General features: G+C 58.3%; 3 protein-coding genes across 7 annotated transcripts in view; 2 read left to right on the top strand and 1 right to left on the bottom strand.

Moving 5' to 3' along the window:
* Positions 1–603: 603 nt before the first annotated feature.
* PIGT (phosphatidylinositol glycan anchor biosynthesis class T) lies at positions 604–16,153 on the top strand (the record flags this gene model as incomplete). Its single annotated transcript, XM_035548327.2, has 13 exons — positions 604–727; positions 1,315–1,492; positions 2,291–2,418; positions 3,091–3,191; positions 3,307–3,393; positions 3,711–3,798; positions 3,881–3,978; positions 4,257–4,422; positions 4,527–4,727; positions 5,264–5,429; positions 5,566–5,649; positions 6,035–7,209; positions 14,436–16,153. Coding segments are annotated over 12 exons (1,674 nt in total), but the record flags the coding sequence as incomplete, so codon positions are not given.
* On the top strand, positions 14,519–16,153 carry BLCAP (BLCAP apoptosis inducing factor). The gene has a single exon (XM_035548331.2). The coding sequence runs from the start codon at positions 14,519–14,521 to the stop codon at positions 14,780–14,782; it is 264 nt and encodes an 87-aa protein (XP_035404224.1). The 3' UTR covers positions 14,783–16,153.
* Positions 16,154–19,647: 3,494 nt separating this feature from the next.
* Positions 19,648–22,720, bottom strand: part of SRC (SRC proto-oncogene, non-receptor tyrosine kinase) — a 26,686-nt gene continuing 23,613 nt past the window's right edge. For 3 of the 5 annotated variants that reach the window (XM_035548334.2, XM_050714026.1, XM_035548335.2), the window contains one exon: positions 19,654–22,676. In XM_035548334.2, the coding sequence (XP_035404227.1) occupies positions 22,468–22,676 (209 nt within the window). In that variant the 3' untranslated portion in view covers positions 19,654–22,467. Of the gene's footprint in view, positions 22,677–22,720 lie in introns of all 5 variants that reach the window. The other 2 variants (XM_035548332.2, XM_050714027.1) reach the window with 1 other exon arrangement.

The raw sequence follows: 22,720 nt of genomic DNA, 5'->3' as shown, positions 1-22,720 counted from the left end.
AATCGTCTAGGTTGGAAGAGACCCCCAAGATCACCGAGTCCAACCTCTGACCTAACACTAACAAGCCCTCCACTAAACCATATCGCTAAGCTCTACATCTAAACGTCTCTTAAAGACCTCCAGGGATGGCGGCTCAACCACTTCCCCGGGCAGCCCATTCACGAGGACAGGCCCTGGGACACGGGGACAGGCCTCGGGACACGCAGACGAGGTCGGGACACGAGGATGGGGCTGGGACACGGGGACCTCCCTGGGACGCAGCACGGCCCTCGCAGCGCCCCCGCTCGCGGCAGGCCCCAGCAGGGCCCCTCGGGGGCCGTCCCGCGGGCCGAGCACCGTCCAGGCACGGAGCCCGCCGGGGCTCCCTCGGCTCGCCCCGCGGGGCCGGCCCCGGCCGCCACCACCGCCGCCCCCGGGCCCGAGGCCTCCACGGCCGGGCCGGGCCCCGCCGCGTCTCCATGGCAACGGCGGAGGCGGCCGCCGCGGGCCGGAAGCGGAAGCGCTGGGGCCGGGGCCGCCGTGATGGCGGCGGTGCCGCTGCTGCTGCTGCTGCTGCTGCTGCTGGGGGCGGCGGGGCTCGGGGCGGCGGCGGCGGGGCCGGGGCCGGGGCCGGGGCCGGGGGCGGCGCTGCGGGAGGAGCTGCTGCTGCGGCCGCTGCCCGCGGGGGACGTGGCCGCCGCCTTCCAGTTCCGCACGCGGTGGGACGCCGACCTGCGGCGGGGGGCCGGTAGGCGCCGTGACGTCACCGCGGCGGTGGGGGGGGGTGGGGTGTGACGTCACGGGAGAGGGGCGAGGGACGTGGGGAGCGCGGGAGGGGCGGGGCCGGCGGGGGCGTGACGTCGCGGGGGCGCGAGGATGACGCGAGCGGGGCGGTGATGACGGGGGGGGGGGCTGGTGACATCACCGCGGGGGGAGTCCACGTGCCGTGACGTCGGCAGGTTGCGCGTGACGTCACGGCGCCGGGCGCTGACTCCGCCGGGGGCAGGGCGCAGCGCGGGGACGTCAGCGGGGTCCTGGCGGTGGCAGGGAGGGGGCAGCGGGCACCGCGGGGCGTGGGGACACGGCGACGTCGGCAGGCCGGGGGGATGACGTCAGCAGGCCGGGGGCGATGACGTCAGCAGTCCGGGGGGATGACGCGAGCAGGCGGGGGGCGATGATGCGAGCAGGCGGGGGGGATGACGCGAGCAGGCAGGGGGGATGATGCGAGCAGGCAGGGGCGATGATGCGAGCAGGCGGGGGGGGATGACGCGAGCAGTCCGGGGGGATGACGCGAGCAGGCGGGGGCACGCTGGCCGGCACTGACGCCTCGCGCAGTCTCTCACTACAGGCTCTTCCCGAAGGCGCTGGGGCAGCTGGTGGCGGCGCAGGGCGTGCGGGAGCTGCACCTCGCCCTCACGCAGGGCTTCTGGCGCACCCAGAGCTGGGGGCAGCCCCCCCTGGGCGCCCCCGCCGGCGCCGAGCTCTGGGTCTGGTTCCAGGACGCCGTCCCCGAGTAGGTACCTGCACGGCGACACCACGGCCACGGCACCGCCGGGCGTCTGGGGTCGCAGCCGGGTGGGAAGCGGGGACTGCAGGAGGCAGGGCAGGGCGGCCGGCAGCACGTCTGTCCTCTCCCCGGGGCCTTTCTCACCAAAGGCCTCGTGCACTGGGGCCCGCCTGGAGCTGGAAGGGGTTTGGCAACGTCCGGTGGAATAATGAGCCCGTAAGAGCAGGGGCCGCGGCAGAAAAGGCACAAAGGGCAGGGCGGCGCAGAGAGAGAAAGCTCTAGTTCCCTAAAGGAACGAGGAATTCCCTCAGGGGGCTCTGCGCTGACAACCCCCTCGCTGTGGTGTGGGGTTACAGCTCGAGCTCTCATCCGTGACTCGCTTCCTTTGACTCCCGTTCCCTATCTGCCACCGTTCCCTGTCGCGCGTTTCCTCTGGCTCAGCCCAGCAGCTCGGCGTGGGTTTGCAGAGCTGCCTCCGCCCCAGAGGGGGCCTGCGCGGGGCCCCGCTGCCCGGTCAGCGCTCGGAGCTGCACGACGGTGCCCCATCGCCCCCCGCCTGCTCCCCCAGCCTATCTCCTCGCTGACCAGCTGCGCCCAGGGACCGCCCCTGCAGTAAACGTTGCCCGGATCCCACGGGTTAGAATAAAACGTGAAGAGGGGCGGAGAGTGAGTGACCACCGGCCTCTGGCTGTGAGCTCCTGAAAGCCAGCACGGTCAGCGCAGCGTAGTTGTTGAACGGTGCCGATTTGCCACCTGTTATCCCGAGCTGCCGAGTCCTCCGTGATGTGATGTCTGTTCCCACAGCGTTGACAAAGCCTGGAAAGAGCTGAGTAACATCCTCTCGGGAATCTTCTGCGCTTCCCTGAACTTCATCGACTCCACCAACACGGTCACTCCGACAGCGTCCTTCAAACCCCTGGGCTTAGCCAACGGTGAGCCCGACCCGCGCGTGCCCGAGGGCTGGCTTCGTGCTGCTTGTCCCTGGCTTGAGCTCTGCCCCGTGACACTGGGGGGGAGTCCGCGTGCGGGCCCTGCCAGGACTCCTGCTCTGGCAGTGTTTGTTCCTGAGTTCACAAGTCGCTGTGATGAGATAGCCCTAGAAGGGGAAATCCGGTGTCCCAGAATAAACACCGCAGAGGCTGCTGCTCTGCCAGCTCGGCCCGGAGGGGAGGGAGAGGAAGCGTTCCCACTGGGTTCCCTGCCAGCTGCAGCAGCAGGTATCGGAACACAAGGGCATGGACAGCGGGGGTTGGTAACCTGTTGGCAGCATTTCCTCTCCCTGCTGATGAGACTTACACTTGAACAGAGGAAAGCCACAAGCAGCACGTGGCAGATGCTCCCAGGCCCTCAGCTGTCCCTCTGAAAAGCGTTTTACAAAACAGAGAGTGAGAACCGCAGGATTTAAGGCGCTCAGAAAAAAAACCTGCCGAGAGCTACCCTTACCTAGTCTTTCCAAATCACTCTGACCAGAGTCGGATCTATCCCGGAAGGAGTTTGTGGCACTTCGGGCGTATTCGGAGTGTGTCGGGCTCCGGACTGCACCGGAGGACGGAGCAGGTCTGCTGCTCTCGTGCCTGCTGTTAACCCTCTGCCTCCCTGCCCAGGGACGGATCACCGGCTGCTGCGCTACGCTGTCCTGCCCCGGGAGGTCGTCTGCACAGAGAACCTCACGCCCTGGAAGAAGCTGCTGCCGTGTGGCTCAAAGGTAACGGCGAGTCCTGCTCTGGGGAGCTGGGGGCAGTCCAGCAACGTACACCAGGAAGCCTCGTGGCCTTGCAGAGAGCAAATTGTGGACCAAGTTTTCCTTCCTCTCCCCGCAGGCCGGCCTGGCCGTGCTGCTCAAGGCTGAGCGGCTGTTCCACAGCAGCTACCACTCGCAGGCAGTGCACATCCGCCCCATCTGCCGGGTGAGTGTCGGGCTCAGTGGCTCCCTCCTGTGCCTCCCTCCTTCAGCAGCTGGGCGTCTCCTGGCAGCCCAGTGCTTTAGGCGTTGAGGAGAGGCTCGATGTTCGGAAGCTTTCCCCAGGGCTCTGTTCTAGACAGCTTTAAACCCCCAAGAGAACACCGGAACCCTCCTTGCTGTGACTTGCAAGATGACCCAGCTCCTGTGCTGTGGATTCGGTGTCTCACTGGGACTCTCGCAGTCCTGCTGTAGTTCGAGCTCTCTCCTGCCGTCTTGCCCTTCCGGAAGGCATGATCAGAGCCACCTCTTTCTCTTCCCCAGGATGCTTCCTGCCTGGCTGTTTCCTGGGAGCTCAGGCAGACCCTCACTGTGGTCTTTGACAGCTTTACCAGCGGCCAAGGAAAGAAAGGTAAGCGCAGCACCAGCGCACTGTGGCCCCCGCGTGCCCCCAGCCCGCCTCACACTGCTGTCACGGACTTTGCTTCCCGCAGACTGGTCCTTGTTTAAGATGTTCTCTCGCACTCTTACTGACGCGTGTCCTCTGGCATCGGAGAGCAAGGTCTACGTTGACATCTCCCCTAAGAACAAGGTAACGCTCCTGCACTTACAAGCACCCTGCTCCCTGTTCGGTCACTTCACGTGGCTGTGGAGCATCGTTGCCTCCACACTCTGCCCAGACAGGTCCTGGAGGCCTCCAGGGCTGCTGCAGGGCTGCAGTGGTCTCCTTCCTCGGAGCAGGGCTGCTCAGAAGCGCTCAGGATGAGCGTGGCAGTGTCAGCAAGCGTGCCGAGCTGGCCACTTCTGAGGGGGGCTTTGCCAGTTACTCCAAGAGGCACATTCCTCTTCATGGCCCACTTGCTTTCTCAGGAAAAAGAGTTACTGGAAGTGACCCCCACTCCAACATCCGTACACGAAGCTGTTGTCCAGGGAGACAAGAGAACCTATGCAGTCTACGACCTGCTCAGCCCCTCACTCTTCAATTCATCCCGCAGCCTCAACGTGCAGCTGAAGTGGAAGCGGCCCCAAGACAGCCGTGAGTGACCAGAGCGCTACTCCCCCTGCACCGTCGGTCCAGGCTCCGGGCCCAAAAGCACCTGGCAGCAGCCTCTCATTCCTGTTTCTTTTTCCCTTTTGCAGAGGAACTGTCAACACCCGTACTCCACGCTCAGCGCTACGTAAGTGGCTACGGGCTGCAGACTGGCGAAATCAGCACTCTCATCCACAACACTCACCCGTACCGGGCTTTCCCTGTGGTCCTGCTGGAGACTGTGCCGTGGTACCTGCGGCTCTACGTGCACACCCTGACTGTCATCACTAAGGGGAAGGAAAACAAGCCAAGTGAGTGGATCCTCCCAGCAGCGCATGCCATCCGAGTCCCTTGGCACAAGCAGCTCATTCCAGAGATGGTTTAGTCCCTCCCTTGAGCCCCAGCGATAACTGGGGGACAGGACTGGGAAACAAAACATCTTAGGATGTTTTCCCAGCCTTCAGTTCAGCACTCGCCGCAGATGAGGCTTTATTAAGTCTGTTCTCTAAGGGTCCCTTGGGCAGTGTTTCATAACCCAGCAAGAATCTAAAGCAAAGGAAATTGATTTTTTTGTAGTTAAGGAACCTCGATGTAAAACTGATGAGTGGATGACATTTTACATTTTTACCTTTTGTTATGAACACCTAACTTTTGTGGGTCATCGGTGCTAAAGATCAGCCAGATTTAGCTTTAACACATGCTTTTTATTACTTGTTCCGTCTTCACTTGCCCCAGAAACTTTTCCCAGGAGAGCAGAAGAAAGATCACCCACTTAGCGAGATCTCTAGGCAATGTGAGGCTGCACAAGTGCCACTCCAGTGCCGCTGATGAGTGTCTTTGGGGCTAGGTTATATCCACTACCAGCCAGCCCAGGACCGCAAACGGCCTCACCTACTGGAAATGCTGATCCAGCTTCCAGCCAACTCTGTCACCAAGATCACAATCCAGTTTGAGAGAGCCTTACTGAAGTGGACGGAGTACACGCCTGACCCGAATCACGGATTTTACGTCAGGTAAAGACATACCGCAGCTCCTTGTCCCCTTCTGGGCTTTGTGTAGGACTGGCTACCCAGGCCTCTGGGGCTGGGAAGAACTTGTGCTGTCCCTTCGCTGGCAGGACTGACGCTAGTGCGTCCTTTGTCTCCTCAGTCCATCCGTGCTTAGTGCCCTGGTGCCCAGCGTCATTGCAATGAAGGACGTGGACGTGGAGGAGAGCCCGCTCTTCGCCTCGCTGTGAGTGTTCCTGTCCCCTGGAGAGAGGGGCTGTGCTGCAGCACGTGTGGGCTGGTTGCAGTTATCCGACCTGGTCTTCACCAGCCTACAAAGACTCGTGGGTCCCTGGGGAGCTGCCGCGGGATGTTCTTGATGTGTCGGGAACAGCAGCCCAGGGGCCCTCTCGAGGGGGGCTGCTGGCAGGGAGGTGACTACAAGGGACAGCTGGTGGTGTGAGTCCCCGCAGCCTCTTCCGTGGTCTCCTCTGAGATTTGGAGGTCCTGGGGAGAGCCTGACCCCTAAGGGGCTGTGAGCACCTCCAGAGGCCACCCGGCTCCAGCGCTGGTCAGCACGAAGCGGTGGTCTTGTGCAGGGTGACGCTAACCTTCCTGCTTCCCCTCTCCAGCTTCCCTTCCTCCGACGGCTCCAGCTATTTCGTGCGCCTCTACACGGAGCCACTGCTGGTGAACTTGCCGACGCCAGACTTCAGCATGCCGTACAACGTCATCTGCCTGACCTGCACCGTGGTGGCAGTGTGCTACGGCTCCTTCTACAACCTGCTGACCAGAACCTTTCACGTGGAAGAGCCAAGCCGGGGAGGGCTGGCCAAGCGGCTGGCTAACATCATCCGTAAGTTCAGGGGCGTGCCGCCCCTCTGAGGGCAACCAGGGCCGCCGGTGCTGGACACAGGGCTCGGTGGAAGGCCAGAGCTCTGTGGGGAGACCCAGGGAGGAGAGCGCTGCTGCCTCCTGTCTTTGCTGCCTGCGTCTCTCCTGGGTCCTACAAGCTGAGATTGCTTCCGTGATTAAGATGGAAAAGGGCTCTAAGCGCAGTAACTCCCAAACTGCATTCACACAGGATTAGGAAATGTGCAAGTCGTCTGTTTGGGTGAGGGGTAACTTATTTACCAGGAACAATGCTGGAAGTAAACTTGAGCTGTTTTGTACATTTGTGCTGCTCGTTGTTTTTGCTTTCCTGACCCCACAGGCAGAGCTGATCCCATAAGACACTGCTGAGTGTCTAGCAGACTGCCGTGGTCGGCTAGGGGAAGATGCAGACAGTCTAGGGGGAAGGGGCATGGTCTGCACTGCAGGAATGGTTTCACCTGCTCTGCCATCACAATTCCACAGTTGCCACATTGCATCGCCCTTCTTCCAGACTCCAGCACATTTGAGCCAGTTTGCAAATTAACCTCCAAACTATCTGCTTGTCCCCTCTTTCATACCAGGAGGTTATTTCCTTTTTTAAAAAAGCCAGGAGCAGAGCTTTCATGCGCGGTGTTTTGAAACCCCTCCACCTGCTTACCCTGCGCAGCAGCTCAAGATCCTCCATCCTTTTCCCCGAAGCTCTGCCTCTGCCATATATTTCTGCCTGTCTGCGCCACGTGGTGTCCCCAAAGCCTTGAGGAGCCTGGGCTCAGCAGCCCCCCAGCACTGGGCTGGGAGCACAGGAGCAGGGAGCTGACTTCAAGCAGGTGAACAAAGCGCAAGAACCTCAGCAGGAGCAATATTGCAATGAATTGCTCTCAGCAACTGCCCGAAAGGAAGGTGTGGGGAGCTGGGGGTCGGCCTCTTCTCGCAGGTAACCAGCGATAGGACCAGAGGGAATGGCCTCAAGTTGTGCCAGGGGAGGCTCGGGTTGGAAATGAGGAGACATTTCTGCTCAGAAAGAGCAGTCAGGCGTTGGGACGGGCTGCCCAAGGGCGATGGTGGCGTCGCCGTCCCTGGGGGCGTTCAGGGGGCGGGTTGGACGCGGTGCCTGGGGCCGCGGGTCAGCGGGCGGTGGTGGCAGCGGGACGGTCGGGCCGGGTGACCTGGGAGGGCTGTTCCGGCCGCTGCGCCTCAGTGAACCCAAGCAGGAGCTGTGTGGACACAGCCCCCAGGACCCCCCCACGCTCCCAGGGACAGCCGCAGCCTCCCCGAGCCGCCCGCTGCCCTACAGCGATCCCAGCCCCCCCAAAGCCCCCCACACCCCCATGCCCCATATCCCCCACGCCCCACACCCCCCATACCCCATAGCCCCCAAGCCCCGCGCCCCACACCCCCCCCACACCCCCTTACCCCATATCCCGCCCCCCCCCCAAGGCCACACAGCCCAGGCGCGCTCCCGCCTGGCGGCGCCGCGCACGCCCCGCGCACGCGCACTGCCCCTTCCCCATCCGCGGGGGCCGCGCAGGCGCGCTCCCCCCCCACTCCCCCCCGCCCCCCTCCCCGGGCCGTGGCCGCGCAGGCGCAGTGCGCGCCCCGCCGGACGGAGCGGCCCCGCTGCCGGGGCCGGGCAGGGCGGGCGGGGGGCGGCGGGGCCCGGCGGGCTCTGAGGCGGCTCCTGGCGCTCCTCCGGCCTCGGCCCTCGGCGGGGCGCGGCGTGCGCGGGCGGCCCGGCCCGGCGGCCCGAGGAGGAGGAGGAAGAGGAGGAGGAGGAGGAGGAAGGAGGCGCCGCGCCGTGAGTACGGGGCTGAGGGGGGCTGAGCGGCGCCGAGCCCCGGGGGGCGCCGTGCGGGGCCGTGTGGGAGGGGGCGGCTGAGCCGGGCTGGGGGAGTCACGGCCCTGACCCGGCGCGTTTGGGGTGCCACAACCATAGACCGGCCCATTTGGGGTGCCACGGCCCTGACCCGGCACGTTTGGGGTGCCACGGCCCTGACCCGGCACGTTTGGGGTGCCACGGCGCCAAAGCAGCCTATTTGGGGTGCCACGGCCCTAACCCGGCCCATGTCTGGCCACAGCCAGGGCAGCGCGCTCGGCTCACCGCCACCACCTAACTCCTGGCCTTGTCCCCCCAGCCGCTCTCCCCCCCGGTGGCTCGCACCTCGCGCCGCCACCCCCGTGCCCGGCAGGCAGCAGGGCCCCGCCGCAGGACCCTGAGCCGGCTGCGGAGCGGTGTCACGAGCGCGTAGGTACGGCAGGGTGTTACATAGGGAGCCCTCAGGTGCACTCTACAACGCGCTGAACTCCGTTAGCCCAAAGCATAACCAATTTTACAAACGTTGTCGCGGCGGAATACCTCCTGCCTTTCCAACCCGTATGTCCCAACCCCACAACCCTAATCAGTAATATTTTTTTTGCCTCTGCTTGACAGGCAGACACCTGGGCTTTGTCAGGCTGTACTCACGCTAACACAGCATGAACACAACAACAGGAAAGGCAGTAAGAGATCCAAATTAAAGCTAAAAACATTGGTGTTTTTTCAGAGAACTTGGAGCGGGTCTGTAATTTGCAATCCCTGCCAGTTATGCGAAGGGCAGCGGTGAAAAATGAGGGCCACTGAGAATTAAGAAATTAGTACAAAGGAAAATAGCAACACTCCATAGGACAGCTGTCTGTGTGTACGTCTTCGTGCCGTAGAGCTGACTGACTTAAGGCTCTGCTCCTGGGATTTACGTCTGAGAAACACAGGTAGTGCTGCTGCCCTCCTCGCTCACAGGCAGAGGTTTGTCGGCTCTGGTGCCGAGTGTGCAGTAATCCAAACGGGGCAGGATGCTGTGCTGACTCTGGAGACCAGCTGATCGATTCCCCAGTCAGAGTAACACAGCTCAGAGAGCAGCTGTGAAAATGGTAAAGAGTGGTTCCACAGAACGCCTCCACTTTTCATGGAAGGAGTGTTGCTCTGGATTGTCCCTAGCTTGAGAAACCAAAACACTTTGTAAACCCCCGAGGCTTGATTAGTCAAGGAATTGCTGCCCTTTTGGAAAGGGTTTGCAACTGTATTGCACCATTTCTGAGTCTCCATCAAGCGTTCCAAGGCATGAACTTATCAAAGAATGGCATAAAGCCTTTGCCAAAAGTTGGAGACTCACTTTTTCCAGCTGAGTCACTCTGGCAGAATAAGCCTTTTTAAAAAAAAAAAAAAAAAAAGCACAGAAAAATAGTGGCAATGACTAAAATAAAAGCTGAAGTTAAAACCCTGTTACTGCAAATAAGACTTAAAAGTTTGAAAAGTTATGGTCCTTAGTTGTTTCGTTTGCGGTTTTGGTTTTTTTTGAGGGTTGGCATCTAGAAAGCTAGCGCACCGATGTTTTTCATAGCTAAAAAGGCAAAAAAAACCCAAAACAAACACCCTTGTCACTTGATAGCTCTTTTACCTCTTTTTTTTCCCCAGTGCTTTGGATGTTGTGTGTTTAGCAGCTATTTTGGACGCTACGCAGTATTTGAGAGTTGGCTTCAAACACACGCAGGCAGCAGGAAGCTCTGCCCACACAGAAAGCTCTGTGGCTCTGACAAGGTCCTTGATTTAAACTGTTTTAAGCAAACTACGGTATAGGCAAGCCTTATACATAAGAAACCGGGTGCAAGCCCCGAGGCACGCTGTAAGTACACCACGCTATTTAACCTGAGAGATTTTTGTCTAGGCAAGTGGCTTTTAACTCCCAAGCGGGAACTTGGGCTTCTGGGAGAGGGAGATTGGCATCACCACACACAAAAAGGAGTTATTCAGCCTTCTGTTGCGACTCCGGGTGACCGGTTTGTGTAGCACGTGCAAGTTTTGCCTTCCCTTCCTTGTGGACACCACTGGCTTAACAGCTGCCTCAGTGAGGTCTGAACAAGCTTACCTTTTAAGTACCTCTGAGTGATTAGCGAAAGCCAGCTGATTATTCTGTCCTGTCAGGGTAAATGGGGCGTTAAGGACTTAGGGCATTCTTGCGAAACGCATAAACTTGGTATTGGCATCCTGATGCGGCAAGCCTGTGGCACGCGAGCGCTTCTCATCCTTCTAAGTGCTGAACTGGCTCGGAGAACGCCAAGGAGCAGCTTGCTGGCTCCTCGGACGGATGCGTTGTAAAGGTGAATGAGCCATTGCAAAAGGCGAGACCTGTGCCGCGCTCCTCGCTTTTGACTTGTCCTGATTAAAGTTTTGCTTCTGGGTGGGAAAGGCGTGCCGGTACGCCTGCGGGGGAGTTTGGAAACCCTCCCCGCGATCGCATGCCAGTCCCACCTGCTGGTTCTGAACGGTCTCGGGAGGGAGGAGGAAGGACTGTGAGCGCGGTGGGAACCGGTTAATAGGCACGTGGAAGAGCACTGGCGTTCGCTTACTGCCGAGGCGTGCAGGGAACTCCCCACGCTGCTCCTCTGCCTGCAGGAGCTGCCAGGGAGGCTCCGGCAGCGCGGGGAGATCAGAGGGGAGCCGCAGAGCGCTGGCTGCGGGCAGGACAGCGGGAGCAGCACGTGCTCCGCTGCCGAGGGGGCTCCGAGCACGTTTGGAGCGGCTGAGTAGCTGCGGAGGAGCGAGAGGAGGCAGTGGTGGTGCGACAGAGAGGAACTGGCTGGTAAACACGAGCGGCTGCCAAGTCAGATGACTCGAGCACTCCTGAGGGGAGCGGGACACCCGGCCGGCTGAGGAACGAGATGAGTCAGATAGGCAGGGGAGAACAGGAGCAACTGGTTGGGGAAAAGCAGGATGCGGTTGTGAAACAGGGAGCTCGCAGAGGTGCCGCTGGATGACAGGTAGTGGCTGGCTCTGGGACACACGGTAATCTTTTGCTTGGATCACGAGGAGGGGACAAAGGAAACAAGGGAGGAACGTCTCGTTTGCAAGTTTCACCTGCAGATTATTGCTCAAGCACCTAGGCAAAGCTGCATGTTATTACAGCTTCAAGAAGGGACTTCCTGTTCCGGGCACTAAGGAGAGTGATACTTCCCTAAAGGGCTGACCGTGGGAGACACGGCTTCTCCGTAGGAAGGCCTCTGCAGCGCGAGGATCAAGAGCTTGGAAAGAGAACACTCGTTGCCAGCCGCATAAAGGGTTCTCCAGCAAAGAGCAAGGAAGAGAATGCATCTTGAGGAACGCAGAGCTGCAGGGTTCCCAAGCAAAGGTTACCTTATCTAAGATCTGCTAGATCACGCAGGCAACAGGTTTTCAGCCTTTAACTGGTGGGTAGTTAAGGGGCAGAGGAAAATAAAGCTTACCACGGATACAAGACTTAACTGGTCAAACATCTGCGTTTGTTCGAAGCCTGAGAGGTTTGCAGAGCGAAGGGCACTGCCATAGAAACTTCACAGTAAAAATAACCACTATTAAATGTTTCTTTATTCTGCGGAGTGGTTTTATTGATTGCCACGAGCAACTGGCTCCTCCAGAAAATACCAGTATTTTAAAATGGGTAACTTGTTCTGAGAGCGGCGTTCGTCGGAAGGAGTCTGTGCCACGATGAGAAGGCCAGGCCGTGGAGTTCAATGCAGCTGTCCCGAGTTTTAATTACACTCGTGAAATGTAATCAACTGCAGAGTTTGAGAGCTAAAGGCTCAGTAGTTGTAGCACTGCTACGCCTGAGATATTTATGACAACAGGCCTAGAAGATTCCGGAGTTTGTACTCTAATGCTAGACACGTTGTCTTAGGCTGATTTTCTTACCCATCCTTCACTGCGGAGACAGAGAGCCCAGAGCAGGTATCTGAAGGCACTTAACGCTGAGGCTTTCAGAGTGGGTGACCTGAAGACTGCAGCACAAGTGCAGCAAGAGGAGTCGAGCTGACGTGATGTCAGGGCTGGATTTAGCCGCAGCGTTATGGGATGTTTATGTAGTGCTTTGCCCTGCACAGCGTTTAAGGCACTTGGGAGGGAGGCTACAGGAAACGTCAAGTAGAGAACACTCAGAAGGATTAAGCTGGCCACGCCACTGATTTAGCACAGCTTGGTTGTATTCAGTGCAGCGTCATCTTTGCCTAAGCAGGACAGGAACTAAGAGATTGGGGAGCGTGGTTCAGTTCCGTATCTGTTAAATCTTTTCTCTGAGTACTTCCCCGTGGAGAAGTTACCTAATGCTTCAGCAGCACTCGTACTCCAGAAACAGCTCGGTGATGTACAGAGGCTAGCAGACAGCAAGTTTGGCTGTGGAATAAGTGATCATTATTCCCAGATCATCTGTTCACAGATGAGGGAAACTCAAGACTTGCCCTTAAAGATGTGAGCTGCATGAGATGGGATTAACACCGGGATTTTATTCCTTTAACTTCAGCCGTATTGCCGTGTAAAATAACTTCCTTATTCCTCTGGCTGCCTAATTGAACCCCAGCTGTCCTCTCTGCTGGAGAACACTCTCTTGCAGGACAGCCAACACAACACACTCTCCCCAAATACTCTTAATCGGTTTGCCCTGGTGGAGCTTTTGGCCTGCGTTCTCTTTCACTAACATTAAAATAGATCCTGCTGCTAGGAACACAGCAATGGCAGCGTGCTTCCTGCTTCCGACACCAGAGCTGGTTGATACCAGGGAGCTTACTGAGCTGTGAGACACGGGCCTGACCTCGGTGGTTTTTTGGAAGAGAACCGTTTGTGGTTTTCTCTTGGCCTTTCTGTTCAGTCCCTCATTCTCTCCCCCTTAGCCAGGAAATCCCTTCTCCTGCCAGCAGGAGCCGGAGGAATGTGCTGTTTGTTTACTTTCTCACTCCTTCATCCTACTACCCTTCCCGCCCCCCAGTCCTAATCCGAACAGGCTCAGCTCAGCCCTTCGTCCTTCTGACAGCATACCTCGCAGATGAGTATTTTCAGATAAAAGGATCGCTGCAAAAAAAGCTGTTCTGGCCAGGCTCTGGTTAGCTGGGGTGAGGCTGTGGCGTTTTGCAAGGCTGGGGCTGTCCTCCTGCCCATCTTCCTATGTCTTGGCTAGCAGCCGCGTGTCACCATGATGTGCTGCAGGACAGCATGGGAGAAGAGTACATTTTCCAAGCTGGTCCCTCTTGCAGCATTCCCCTGTGTGCTTTTGCCTTTTTGGGGCAATAAGCTAGGAGTTGTTCCACAAACTGAGGGAAATCTTATCAGTTATTCTCCCCAGCGATACCGACATCTACTAGCCTGACTGGCTATTGCCATCCCAGACTGCTAAACTCCGTTCTTCTGCCCTCCTTCAACAGTTCTGGCTCTGTAACAACACCTGTAAGGCATTTATTATTTTTTAAAACCCTCTAAAATACTTGAAGATGTTTGGCTTAGAAAGAAGAAAACACAGTGTAGTTGATCTAGTTGCTAAAGATAGAAGGGTATTTTCTGGACCTCTAGTGCGCTGCCATCCCTGGTTAGAGAAGCCCTTGAAGCTCGCTGCTTCCACAGGGTTTTGCAATAATCCAAGTAAGGAAATCCTGTGTTTACAGCACTTATGAAAATTGCCATTTTGAGACTGTCCCCCCCCTTTGATCCATTCGCATGCTTTGTCTTATCTGCCTTTAGCTGATTGGCAAGGATTGTAAATCCCTTAAGCAGGGACTGTCCTCTCCTTTGTTCAGCAGCATGGACGCCGTTGGGGCTCCCCCGGGCAGCTACGTGTGGAGTTCAGATTTTCTGCTGTCCCACTGGCAGACCGCAGTGGGTCTGTGCCTGGGGAGGAGGCAGTTTGTGCGCTTAACGCTTCCTAGAAGCGTGGCTGAACACCAAACCGGCCATTTTTGTCTTCCACTTCTTCCTTTGTGCCACCTGTGAGTGTACCTCTCAGTTGCACATTTATACCATCACTCAAGACTTTGGACAGCCTTGTAGAAACACACGTGTCGGAAGGCAGCTTGTTTCCTTTCCTGTTGCTCCCCCCTCCACCTTTCTTTTCCTGCACCATAAAGAAAAGGGTCTCAGGACTGTTAGCCGGGGTGAGAGCCCGAGCAACAAAGCACGCAGGGCACACGCTGCTGTATCAGCCGTAGGTAGTCATGTCCCCAGCTTCTCCCTCAGAAAGCAGGGAAGTTGACACCAGCTCCGGGTCACCAGAATTTAGCATTAGGGGTCTGAGCATCAGTATATGATGCTTGAGAACGTGTGAACTGTGGAAGAACTGCTGTTGATCTGTTTGCTGAGTGTCTCTGACAGTCTGACGTTTTACGTCCCTACAGAACAGCCCACCGGAGGAGCTGCTGAAGACTGTTGGGAGCACATCTGACTGCTGCTGCCACAGGGCCCCGGCCAGCCGGACACCATGTACTGCCTTCAGTGGTTGCTGCCTGTCCTGCTCATACCCAAGCCCCTCAACCCAGCGCTGTGGTTCAGTCACTCGATGTTCATGGGCTTCTATCTGCTCAGTTTCCTCCTGGAACGGAAACCTTGCACGATTTGTGCCTTGGTCTTCCTGGCAGCTCTGTTCCTCATCTGCTACAGCTGCTGGGGGAACTGCTTCTTGTATCACTGCACAGGATCCCAGTTGCCGGAATCAGCTCATGATCCCAGCATCGTGGGCACCTAGAGAACGATAATCTGCCAGTCTGCTGACAGCTCTGGTTTTGCTTTTTTTTTAAAAAAAAAAAAAGGGGGGGGGGACTAGGGAGGAGGGGAGGGGGTGTTAGGCATGTGACTGGAGTAAGAACAGCCTGTTTCCTGTAATGTGTGTGGACTAGAGTGGTAAATTCCTGACCAGCCCTCCCACTCTGCCTGTGAAATTTGACTTGTTTACTGTGTGAACTCTGGCAGCACCACCTGCTTTTTTAGAAGCAGAAATCTTTTTCTCTTTTTCCCCTTCCCATATCACTGGGAACGGACACCAGCCCTCCTAACTGAGAACTGGTGGAGGAAAGAGCTGTTGGCTTCTGTCCAGCTGTTGCATGGTGGTGGAGCTGCGTGGTACTCATCTGCATTAGGCCACGGTGGTCTAACTCGGGGCTCCCGGCCCTCTGACTCTGCTCAAGTAGCTACAGGACCCTCTCCAGCTTTCTGTTTGTGGGGAGCCAGCCTTCCCGCCTTGCTGATCAAGGGAAAGCTCGACAGCTCGCAGATGCACTTGGCCAAAAGCTGCTGGAGCCAGAGGCAGTTGAGTCATCTCCTCCCGCTCAGCCTGCCAAAGAGATGCGCGCACTGCCCAAGTGCTTTCTGAACTACTTACGCTCCGAGATCATAGCCTGAAAGCCTCAGTTGTGCTGCTGCTTTTATAAAGCCTCACAGGCAGCGGAGGCTGCCTCTTCCCCTGCTAGATTTCCAGGGTTTACTGAGGTATTGACTGTTGGGGTAAGAAACTGCTATGCTGCAAGACGTGGGGTTTTCATAGGCGCCACGAGCCTCACCCCACAAAGCTCGCCGCTAGCCCAGAAGGCTGGGTGTGGGCAGGGCAGGAGAGGGTCCTGCGGTGGAGGCGTAGCTTGGAGCAGTGGCTGCTTCGGCTGCTTTTGGTGACAGTGTTCTCAGGCCAGGGGTGACAGAGGGTGCTGGTGCTATGCAGTGGGGAAGGAGAGGCCAGAGGGGCGCCCGGTGCCTCCATCTCCCCTGGCAGAAGGATGTCAGGGCTGGGTGGTAGCGGGTTGCTCTTACACGGCCGCTGCTGAGAGCTCTGCACTCATTGCTGCCTGCAGCAGCGGCTCTCGGGGGAGCCTTCCCTGGGGCAAGGGTTTGCTTGTGAGCAACCGTAGGGGTTAACACAAAGTACTGTCTCCGCACTGTCAAAGGGTTCCCTCTCGTTCGCCATCTGTTCGTCCTTACTTCAGTCTACGAGTCCCGTAGGGGAGAGCAGCACAAGTGGCTGCTGCTGTCCCGAGGAAGTTCGAGCTATGAGGTTGTGAAACTTCCCGAGTATTGTTTGTTCATTGCACAGCTGTTCAAAATGTTTAATAAAGCTTTATAAACTTTGGTCTATGGACTCCTGCCCAGCATGATGCGTTCACTGCTCATTGCAGATGCCTCAGCCCAGCAATCGTGCATCTCTGTATTGTTTTGTTCCCAGCACGGTAATCCCAGTCTCTAGCAGGAGGCAGAGCCTGTCAGCCCTGCAGCTCCCAGTACCGACTGTCTGCGTTAACGGTTTAACCTAACCCAGGGCAGGCTGAGAAACGTGCAGGCAATCCCTAAAACAAGCTCGCTCTGCACACAACACAGGCGGTAGCTTCTGGTTGTGTCTGTATTTGTGTGACGGATCCTCACCGTTCCCTTACTCACTAAGGAACCAAACCCCAGAGCTGTGTTCTGAAGTCCTGCTAATCCCAGCTCCCGCTAACCCCAACGCCAGCAGCGTTAGAGCCAGACACGTGCCCCCGAGCCTGTCCCGCGGTGTCCCCCCAGTGCTGTCCCCTTGCCGTGGGCACAGACTGGGCTGGGACCCAGCTGCTGCCCGTCCACCCTCGCTCCTGAGCCCTGGACACCAAGCCCGAATTGGAAAGCATACGAGGCATATCGGTGTTTACACATCCAAAAAAAACCAAGCGTGACACATCCTCAGGATGAGAGGTGGCAGCCCCATCACCTGTCGGGCTGAGGGGAATCCCAAGAGCTGCCACGCTAGCTACAGTGTACGTAAAAATAGAAGGGAAAAAGGAAATCCTCTCATTTGCAAGCTATGGCAACGCAGTTGTCTGCACTCTGAACAACATTTAAGTTTTATTTATTTAAGCTAAAAGGATTTTTTTTTTTATTTAAGCTAATGCAGTCAGTTTAAAGCTATATTTTAGTTGCTAATGAGCCAAGATGCGCTCTACTGCGATTTGAATAAGTCCTAGCCACAAAAGCAGACAGCCCTGGGTGAGAGCAAGCCCTGGCTTCGTACATCCAGCCCAGCCCAGGACAGGGCTGCGGGCTTCCCCTTCCGCCAGGCCTGACCTGGAGAGAGAAGCACTTCAGAAGAGGGAGGCTGCCGGTGCAGCGACAGGAGAGATCTCAAACTGCTGCGTAGGAAATCTACTTTTCACAGCACTCCCACCCCAAACGCAGTTAAGAGCGCTCTTTGCTATGCGCATAGCCCTCACTGGGGCACTATCTGCCACTTCCTCAGTGCGCCGAGATACAATCTTCATCTTCAAGATAGAAAATTAAAGTAACTTCATCGCGGTCAGACAGAAAGCCTCGGGCAGGGCTAGGAAGCCAACCAGGTCTCACATCCCATGCTAATGCCCCGATCCCCAGCTCACCCTCTATAAAGAGACCGTGAAAAACCAGCCTGCAACTGCAGAACAGGTCAAACCCGACAGCTTTTGGAGAGCAGCATCACGGCTTCCCTGCCTGTGCACCACAAACTGGGCTGAGCCCACACAGGCGCGGTACCGGCTCCTCTACAAAGTCGATGTGACAGAGACGCTGGCCCCGCTCGCCAGGAGCTGTCCCCCAGCGGGGTGGCTCTGTCACCCGGGGGGTCCCTGCTGCACTGGGGGCAGTGGAAGCGGAGGGGCTGAGAGCAACCGCTGCGTGGTGCCACGTCCTACCGAGCCCAGGCACTGCCTGGAAGGGATCTGGCGCAGAGCAAGCCTCATCACCTCGCTTTGTGAATTGCCCATCTGCCTCGCGCTCCCTGGCTGCGGGGAGCAGGAGCCTTAAGCTATTCCTTTGCCTCTCCATTGGAAGGAGATCGTTTTCTTTTCTAGGTCACGTAACAGATCAGTGGCGCTGCAGGGTCAGGGGAAGGAGAACAGAAAAAACACCAACCCATGCTCAGATGCCGGGAATCAGAGCCGCAGCAGGGCTGGCCACACCTCGGGCTCCCCACTGCAGCCTTGGGACCGGGGGCTTCTCTCCCTGCGCCCCCTTCCACACCTCTCGCCTGCTCCCACCAGCCCTGGGCTGGCCCAAGCCCTGCTGAACCCGGGGAGCCGCCAGCATCGCTCTGGGCCAGCCCTTCCCCCGCCTGCGCCCTTTGCTCTTGCTCCTTGCACGGAAGGGGCATTTTCCTCGCCCTCGGCAGCTGGCAGGAGCTAAGTGCAGCGGGTAAGGACTTCAGCCTGTCTCAGGAGCCCGGAGATTAACCCTTGGCAAGAGGGCTTCGCTGTGCCTCCGAGCAAACAGGCAGCGGGATGAGGGAGGACGGGCTCGCTGCCGCCACGGCAGGTGCTGGAACAACACAGCCAGCAGGACCCCAGCGCCAGGACAAAAACCACAACGTTTTCCACCTTCACCCTCTTGCAGCCCGGATCAAGAGCTGGGACTTGATACGCTTCGGGGAAAATTAAGGGGGCGCTCAGGCCAAGCAACAGCTCATCCTTTCCATTCCAGCAGCCCCCCAGCGGGAGCAGCCCAGCCCTCTGCAGCCCCCTACCAGCGCCCGAGCCCTCTCCCCGGCTTACAAGGCAAGGCGAGAGCACAAAGCGAACAGCGAGATTAAGCCTGTTAAAGGAGGCGAGCGGTATAATCCTGAGGCACATCTGCCCGGCTCAGGATGGGGACGTGTGGTGGGGGCTCCTCCTCACCTCCCAGCCCAGCAAGCCTCCGTCCCTCCAGGGACAGACCTCAGGGTTGCAGCAGCTTCAGCCTACCCCCCCCCCCCCCCCCCCCAACCCACACAGGGGGCTCACCAACACCAGACACTCCCTCAATTGCTTAATTGCTTTAAGGAGAAGTAAAACACAAGGCATTAGGCACCAAAGATGACACGGCACTCACTCACCAGCCCGAGGAGAGCACCGCAGCAGCAGAGCAGAAGTGCAGCACGTGGATTTCAGGGCACCAAAACCTCCCCACACCGCTGAGGCTCAGCCACAACCCTGCTTCCTAAGAGCCTATTCCCACCACACCACTGGTACAAATCAATTAGTTAATCGCCAGCTGAGGGATCCCAATCAGCACCCACTAATTACCCTAATGAAGCGAGCCTGCTCCTTGCCAGCCCACTGATCCAGCAGGCTGCAGAAAGGAGCCTTCCCTCCCCAGCCCGGGCTTTGCCACCTGCATGGCCCCATGCAGAAAAGGATTTAGGATGGATGGATGCGGGAGAGGAGCCGGCTGCTGTCCCAGCACAGCCCCAGCAGCCCCTGCCTCCCCTGGGAGCTCACCCAGCACCACCAGCCATGCTTGCTGTGTGCAACTTATGTAAATCAGTGGTCTATAAGTGAATATAAAGGTATAGATCATGCTGGCCATTACCCAGGGGTGGATTTGGAGCTCTGTCAGAGCAGGAGGGATGTGATGGAAAAGGTTCCCCTTGCTGGAGGTAGCTCTGGTCCCCCCTGAGCCCAATCCCAACCCCAAGAGGCGCACAGCACCCTGCATGGCTGCGCACCGAATCTGAGGCACATCGGATGGAAAAAGCCCCCCAAAACACCCAGAGCCATACAGAGAAGTTGTACTCACTCCAGTGACCGCCGACCCCTTACGCGGGATGCCAAGAAGCCCTCTCATACATGAGCTACGCTTTTTTTTTTTTTTGTGAGGTCTGTTTGTATTTAATTATCAAATTGCAAAGTATTTACAACAACATTAGAGTTTCAAAGCATCTCCGCCCCCCACCACCCACAAAGCTGGACATTTTCAGGTTTTTCCAAAGTTTTATTATTATCCAAAAAAAAAAAAAAAAGCTAAATATTTTTACTTCGACACTGAAAAAGGCAGGTGGGGAGGAGGGGGAGCTGGGGAGAGAGAACCAGATCCACGTGTTCTCTGCATAGTCTCGTCTGGAGATCTTACAAAAATGCTATTTAAAAAAAAAATTACACCAGCAGAAAATACCTTGTACGGGGTTATTGGCCCATCGCATCCATGCCAAGGAGCATCGTGGGGTAGGGGGGATTCCCCTCTAAATTACTGGCTTTGAAAACAAATTGGCAGACCAGGAGGGTGATGGAGGGGAGGCTCTGAGCCTGCGTGGCCTTTGTTGAGGCCAGCCGCAGCAGGGACTGCAGGGACTCCAGGTCCCACCTAACGCCCCGCACACGCGGTCAGACGGATGGACACGTAGACGGACACACAGACACACATCCCCAGCCCTGTGCCATGCTCCTCCTGGGTTGTTTCACTGCCTTCTGCCATGAAAAGCCCCCAGCCTCTCCCTGTCGTCAAACCCCCGGGGCAGGGAAGAAAGCCCAGGGCGGTGCTGACGCTGCAGGGGCGTTATTGCTCCACCATGCCAGGGAATGAAACAACTGGGTTGGGAGCACCCCGGCCCTGCTGTTCTCTCATGAGAACCTGTCCGTGCTAAAGAAAACAAAAGGTCACGCGTTAACACGTGCATTCGCCTTCTCTCTCCCCAGTTCGTGGGTCCAATCCGCCTTCTGCACATTGATTTAGAGATTTAGGAGCCTTCTCCCGGTGCTGGGGATTCTGTGTCCCTCCCATGGTTATGGCACAGGCTGCCCCTTGTAGCACTAAGGGGCTTCTCTGGGACCCATCAGCCAAATGGCCACAAGACCAGGAACTAGAAGACCTCAGGGCATGACAGTCCCTGCACGAACGCAGACAGCAAAGGTGCTGGGGGAAGGAGAGGCTCCGAGTCCCAAGGTGGTTTTAAAAAAATCCATTAAAACAGTTGCTGTTCTCCAAGCCAAAGGCAGGATCTCTCTTTTTGTGCCATGTTTGAAGGCTTTACTATTAAAAAGGGGCCACCAAGCCAGAACTTGTTCAATAAATAAGATGCTGGGGAGCTGTGGGAGCGAGTGGGGGGCAGCGGCGGCTCTGCCCTGCTCCTGCGGAGGCAAGGGGCAGGAGCATCTCCCCCCGCTGCAGCGTGCGGCCCCAGCACCTTCCTCGCCTGGTTTTCCATGGGTGCTGGGCCACCGAGGCAGAGCCGCAGGAGCTGGCGGGTGCCACAAACCACCGCTGAGCTCCTGGATGAAATACCCAGGCTGAGAGCAGGCTGCAGGGGCGCACGCCCCGAGCATCCCTCTGCTGCACACCAGCGACCCAGCCCACCGGCATTTTTGGCACTGAGGGTGCTCAGGACAGGGGTGCTGACTGCTGCAGCCTCGCACGCCAGGACAGTGAGGGGTTCTGCTTAGGGACAAATGCAGACAGAGACATCGGCGTGATGGCAGGAGGAAAACAAAGCCACATGCAACCTGGCCGGCTGGTGGGGGGGCACGTGGGGGCTATGTACAAGGTGGGCGCCAGGGCTGTGCATGGCACCAGGGGTTCAGCCTGGTGGGGACAACGGGGGGGCAAAGCTGGGCATGGGTAAGCAGTGACCTCCGAAACACAGCCAAGGGCTTGGGGAGCGAGCCAGTGAGCCTGCAGATATCTGCGTGGCACAACGCTCCCCAGCAGCCCAGCCCCAGAGGGTGGTGGCAGCAGGAGTGGGGAAGGCAGCTAGAAACGTACCAGTGGACAACCGCGTTGCAAAAAACGAGTATTGCCCCCAAAATGCTCCCACAGCCCGAGTGGCCGCCTCTGTCGCGTGCCCCAGCCCCGTGGTCTCGATTTGGGGTTGGTGGCCAGGAGAGGCGCAGCGTTGGGTGGAGAAGCCCTGGGGGGGGCTGCAGGGGGCCAGGCGAGGGCTCCGTGGGGTCCCCCCCCTCGATGCCGATCCCAGAAGCGACGAGGTGGTGCCCTGCGGGGGACAGGCACAGCTGGAAGACTCGACTGTGTGCCCAGGAGGTCCCACGGGACAGGGCGGGCAGCGGGGCCCTGAGCAGGGCCAGGTCCCACTCGTGGCGCGAGGACGGGCAGGCACTGGAGGAAGGAGCCTCAAGGCCAGCGTCCTGTTGGCACCACGGGCCTGCGGGATCATGGGGCCTGGTGCCTCGCAACGTCTGCTCCCCAGCTGCATCCCAGTCCAAACCAGCGCTGGCGTGTGCCTTCCCCACAGCAAAACGTCTCTGTGAACACCTTCGGGCAAACCAGAGCAAAACGGGTGGGCGAAGGGGTAGGGAAAGTCATGGTGATTTTAAACTAGGGAGGGTGCAAGAAGCTGTGGCCACATGTCCGAGGCAGGAGGTGCTGTCCCCCAATTTCTCTGGGGAAAAAGCCTCCCAAAAGCCAAGCCTCTCGGGGGGAGGAAGGTGATGCCCCGCCAGCCCGCTGCCCCGCTTGCCCTCCTGAGCTGGTGCCAGCACCCTTGGGCTCCTCTCGCCCCTTCATTAATCAGGGGCCAGCAGTCATAACGAGCGACGGGGCACCCGGCACCTCCCCTGGCCGCAACCAGAGGCGATGCCCCGTCCCGCTCCGGGGCTGTTCCGCAAAAACGGCCCCCTCGGCGGGGAGGCCAGCCCTCCACGCCCCGCGGCGAGGTCTGCGGTGCCAGGAGGAGCTCCAGGTCTATAGGTTCTCGCCGGGCTGGTACTGGGGCTCTGTCGAGGTGAAGTAGTCCTCCAGGAAGGCCTGCAAGTACTCGAAGGTGGGCCGCTCCTCGGGGTCCTTCCTCCAGCACTGGCACATGAGGTCGTGCAGCGATTCGGGGCACTCGGGCGGGCAGGGCATGCGGTAGCCCCGCTCCACCTGGTCCAGCACCTCCCTGTTCACCATCCCTGAGGAGAGAGGGGCCGTGGTGCTGAGTGGGGGCTGGGCCGGA

Source organism: Cygnus atratus, chromosome 16 (genome assembly GCF_013377495.2).
Source record: "Cygnus atratus isolate AKBS03 ecotype Queensland, Australia chromosome 16, CAtr_DNAZoo_HiC_assembly, whole genome shotgun sequence".
In the NCBI taxonomy this organism is placed as follows: domain Eukaryota; kingdom Metazoa; phylum Chordata; class Aves; order Anseriformes; family Anatidae; genus Cygnus; species Cygnus atratus.
This window is presented reverse-complemented; position numbering and strand designations above follow the sequence as displayed.

Coding starts and splice junctions, on each gene's coding strand:
- BLCAP (XM_035548331.2), top strand. CDS start 14,519: ATGTACTGCCTTCAGTGGTTGCTGCCTGTCCTGCTCATACCCAAGCCC.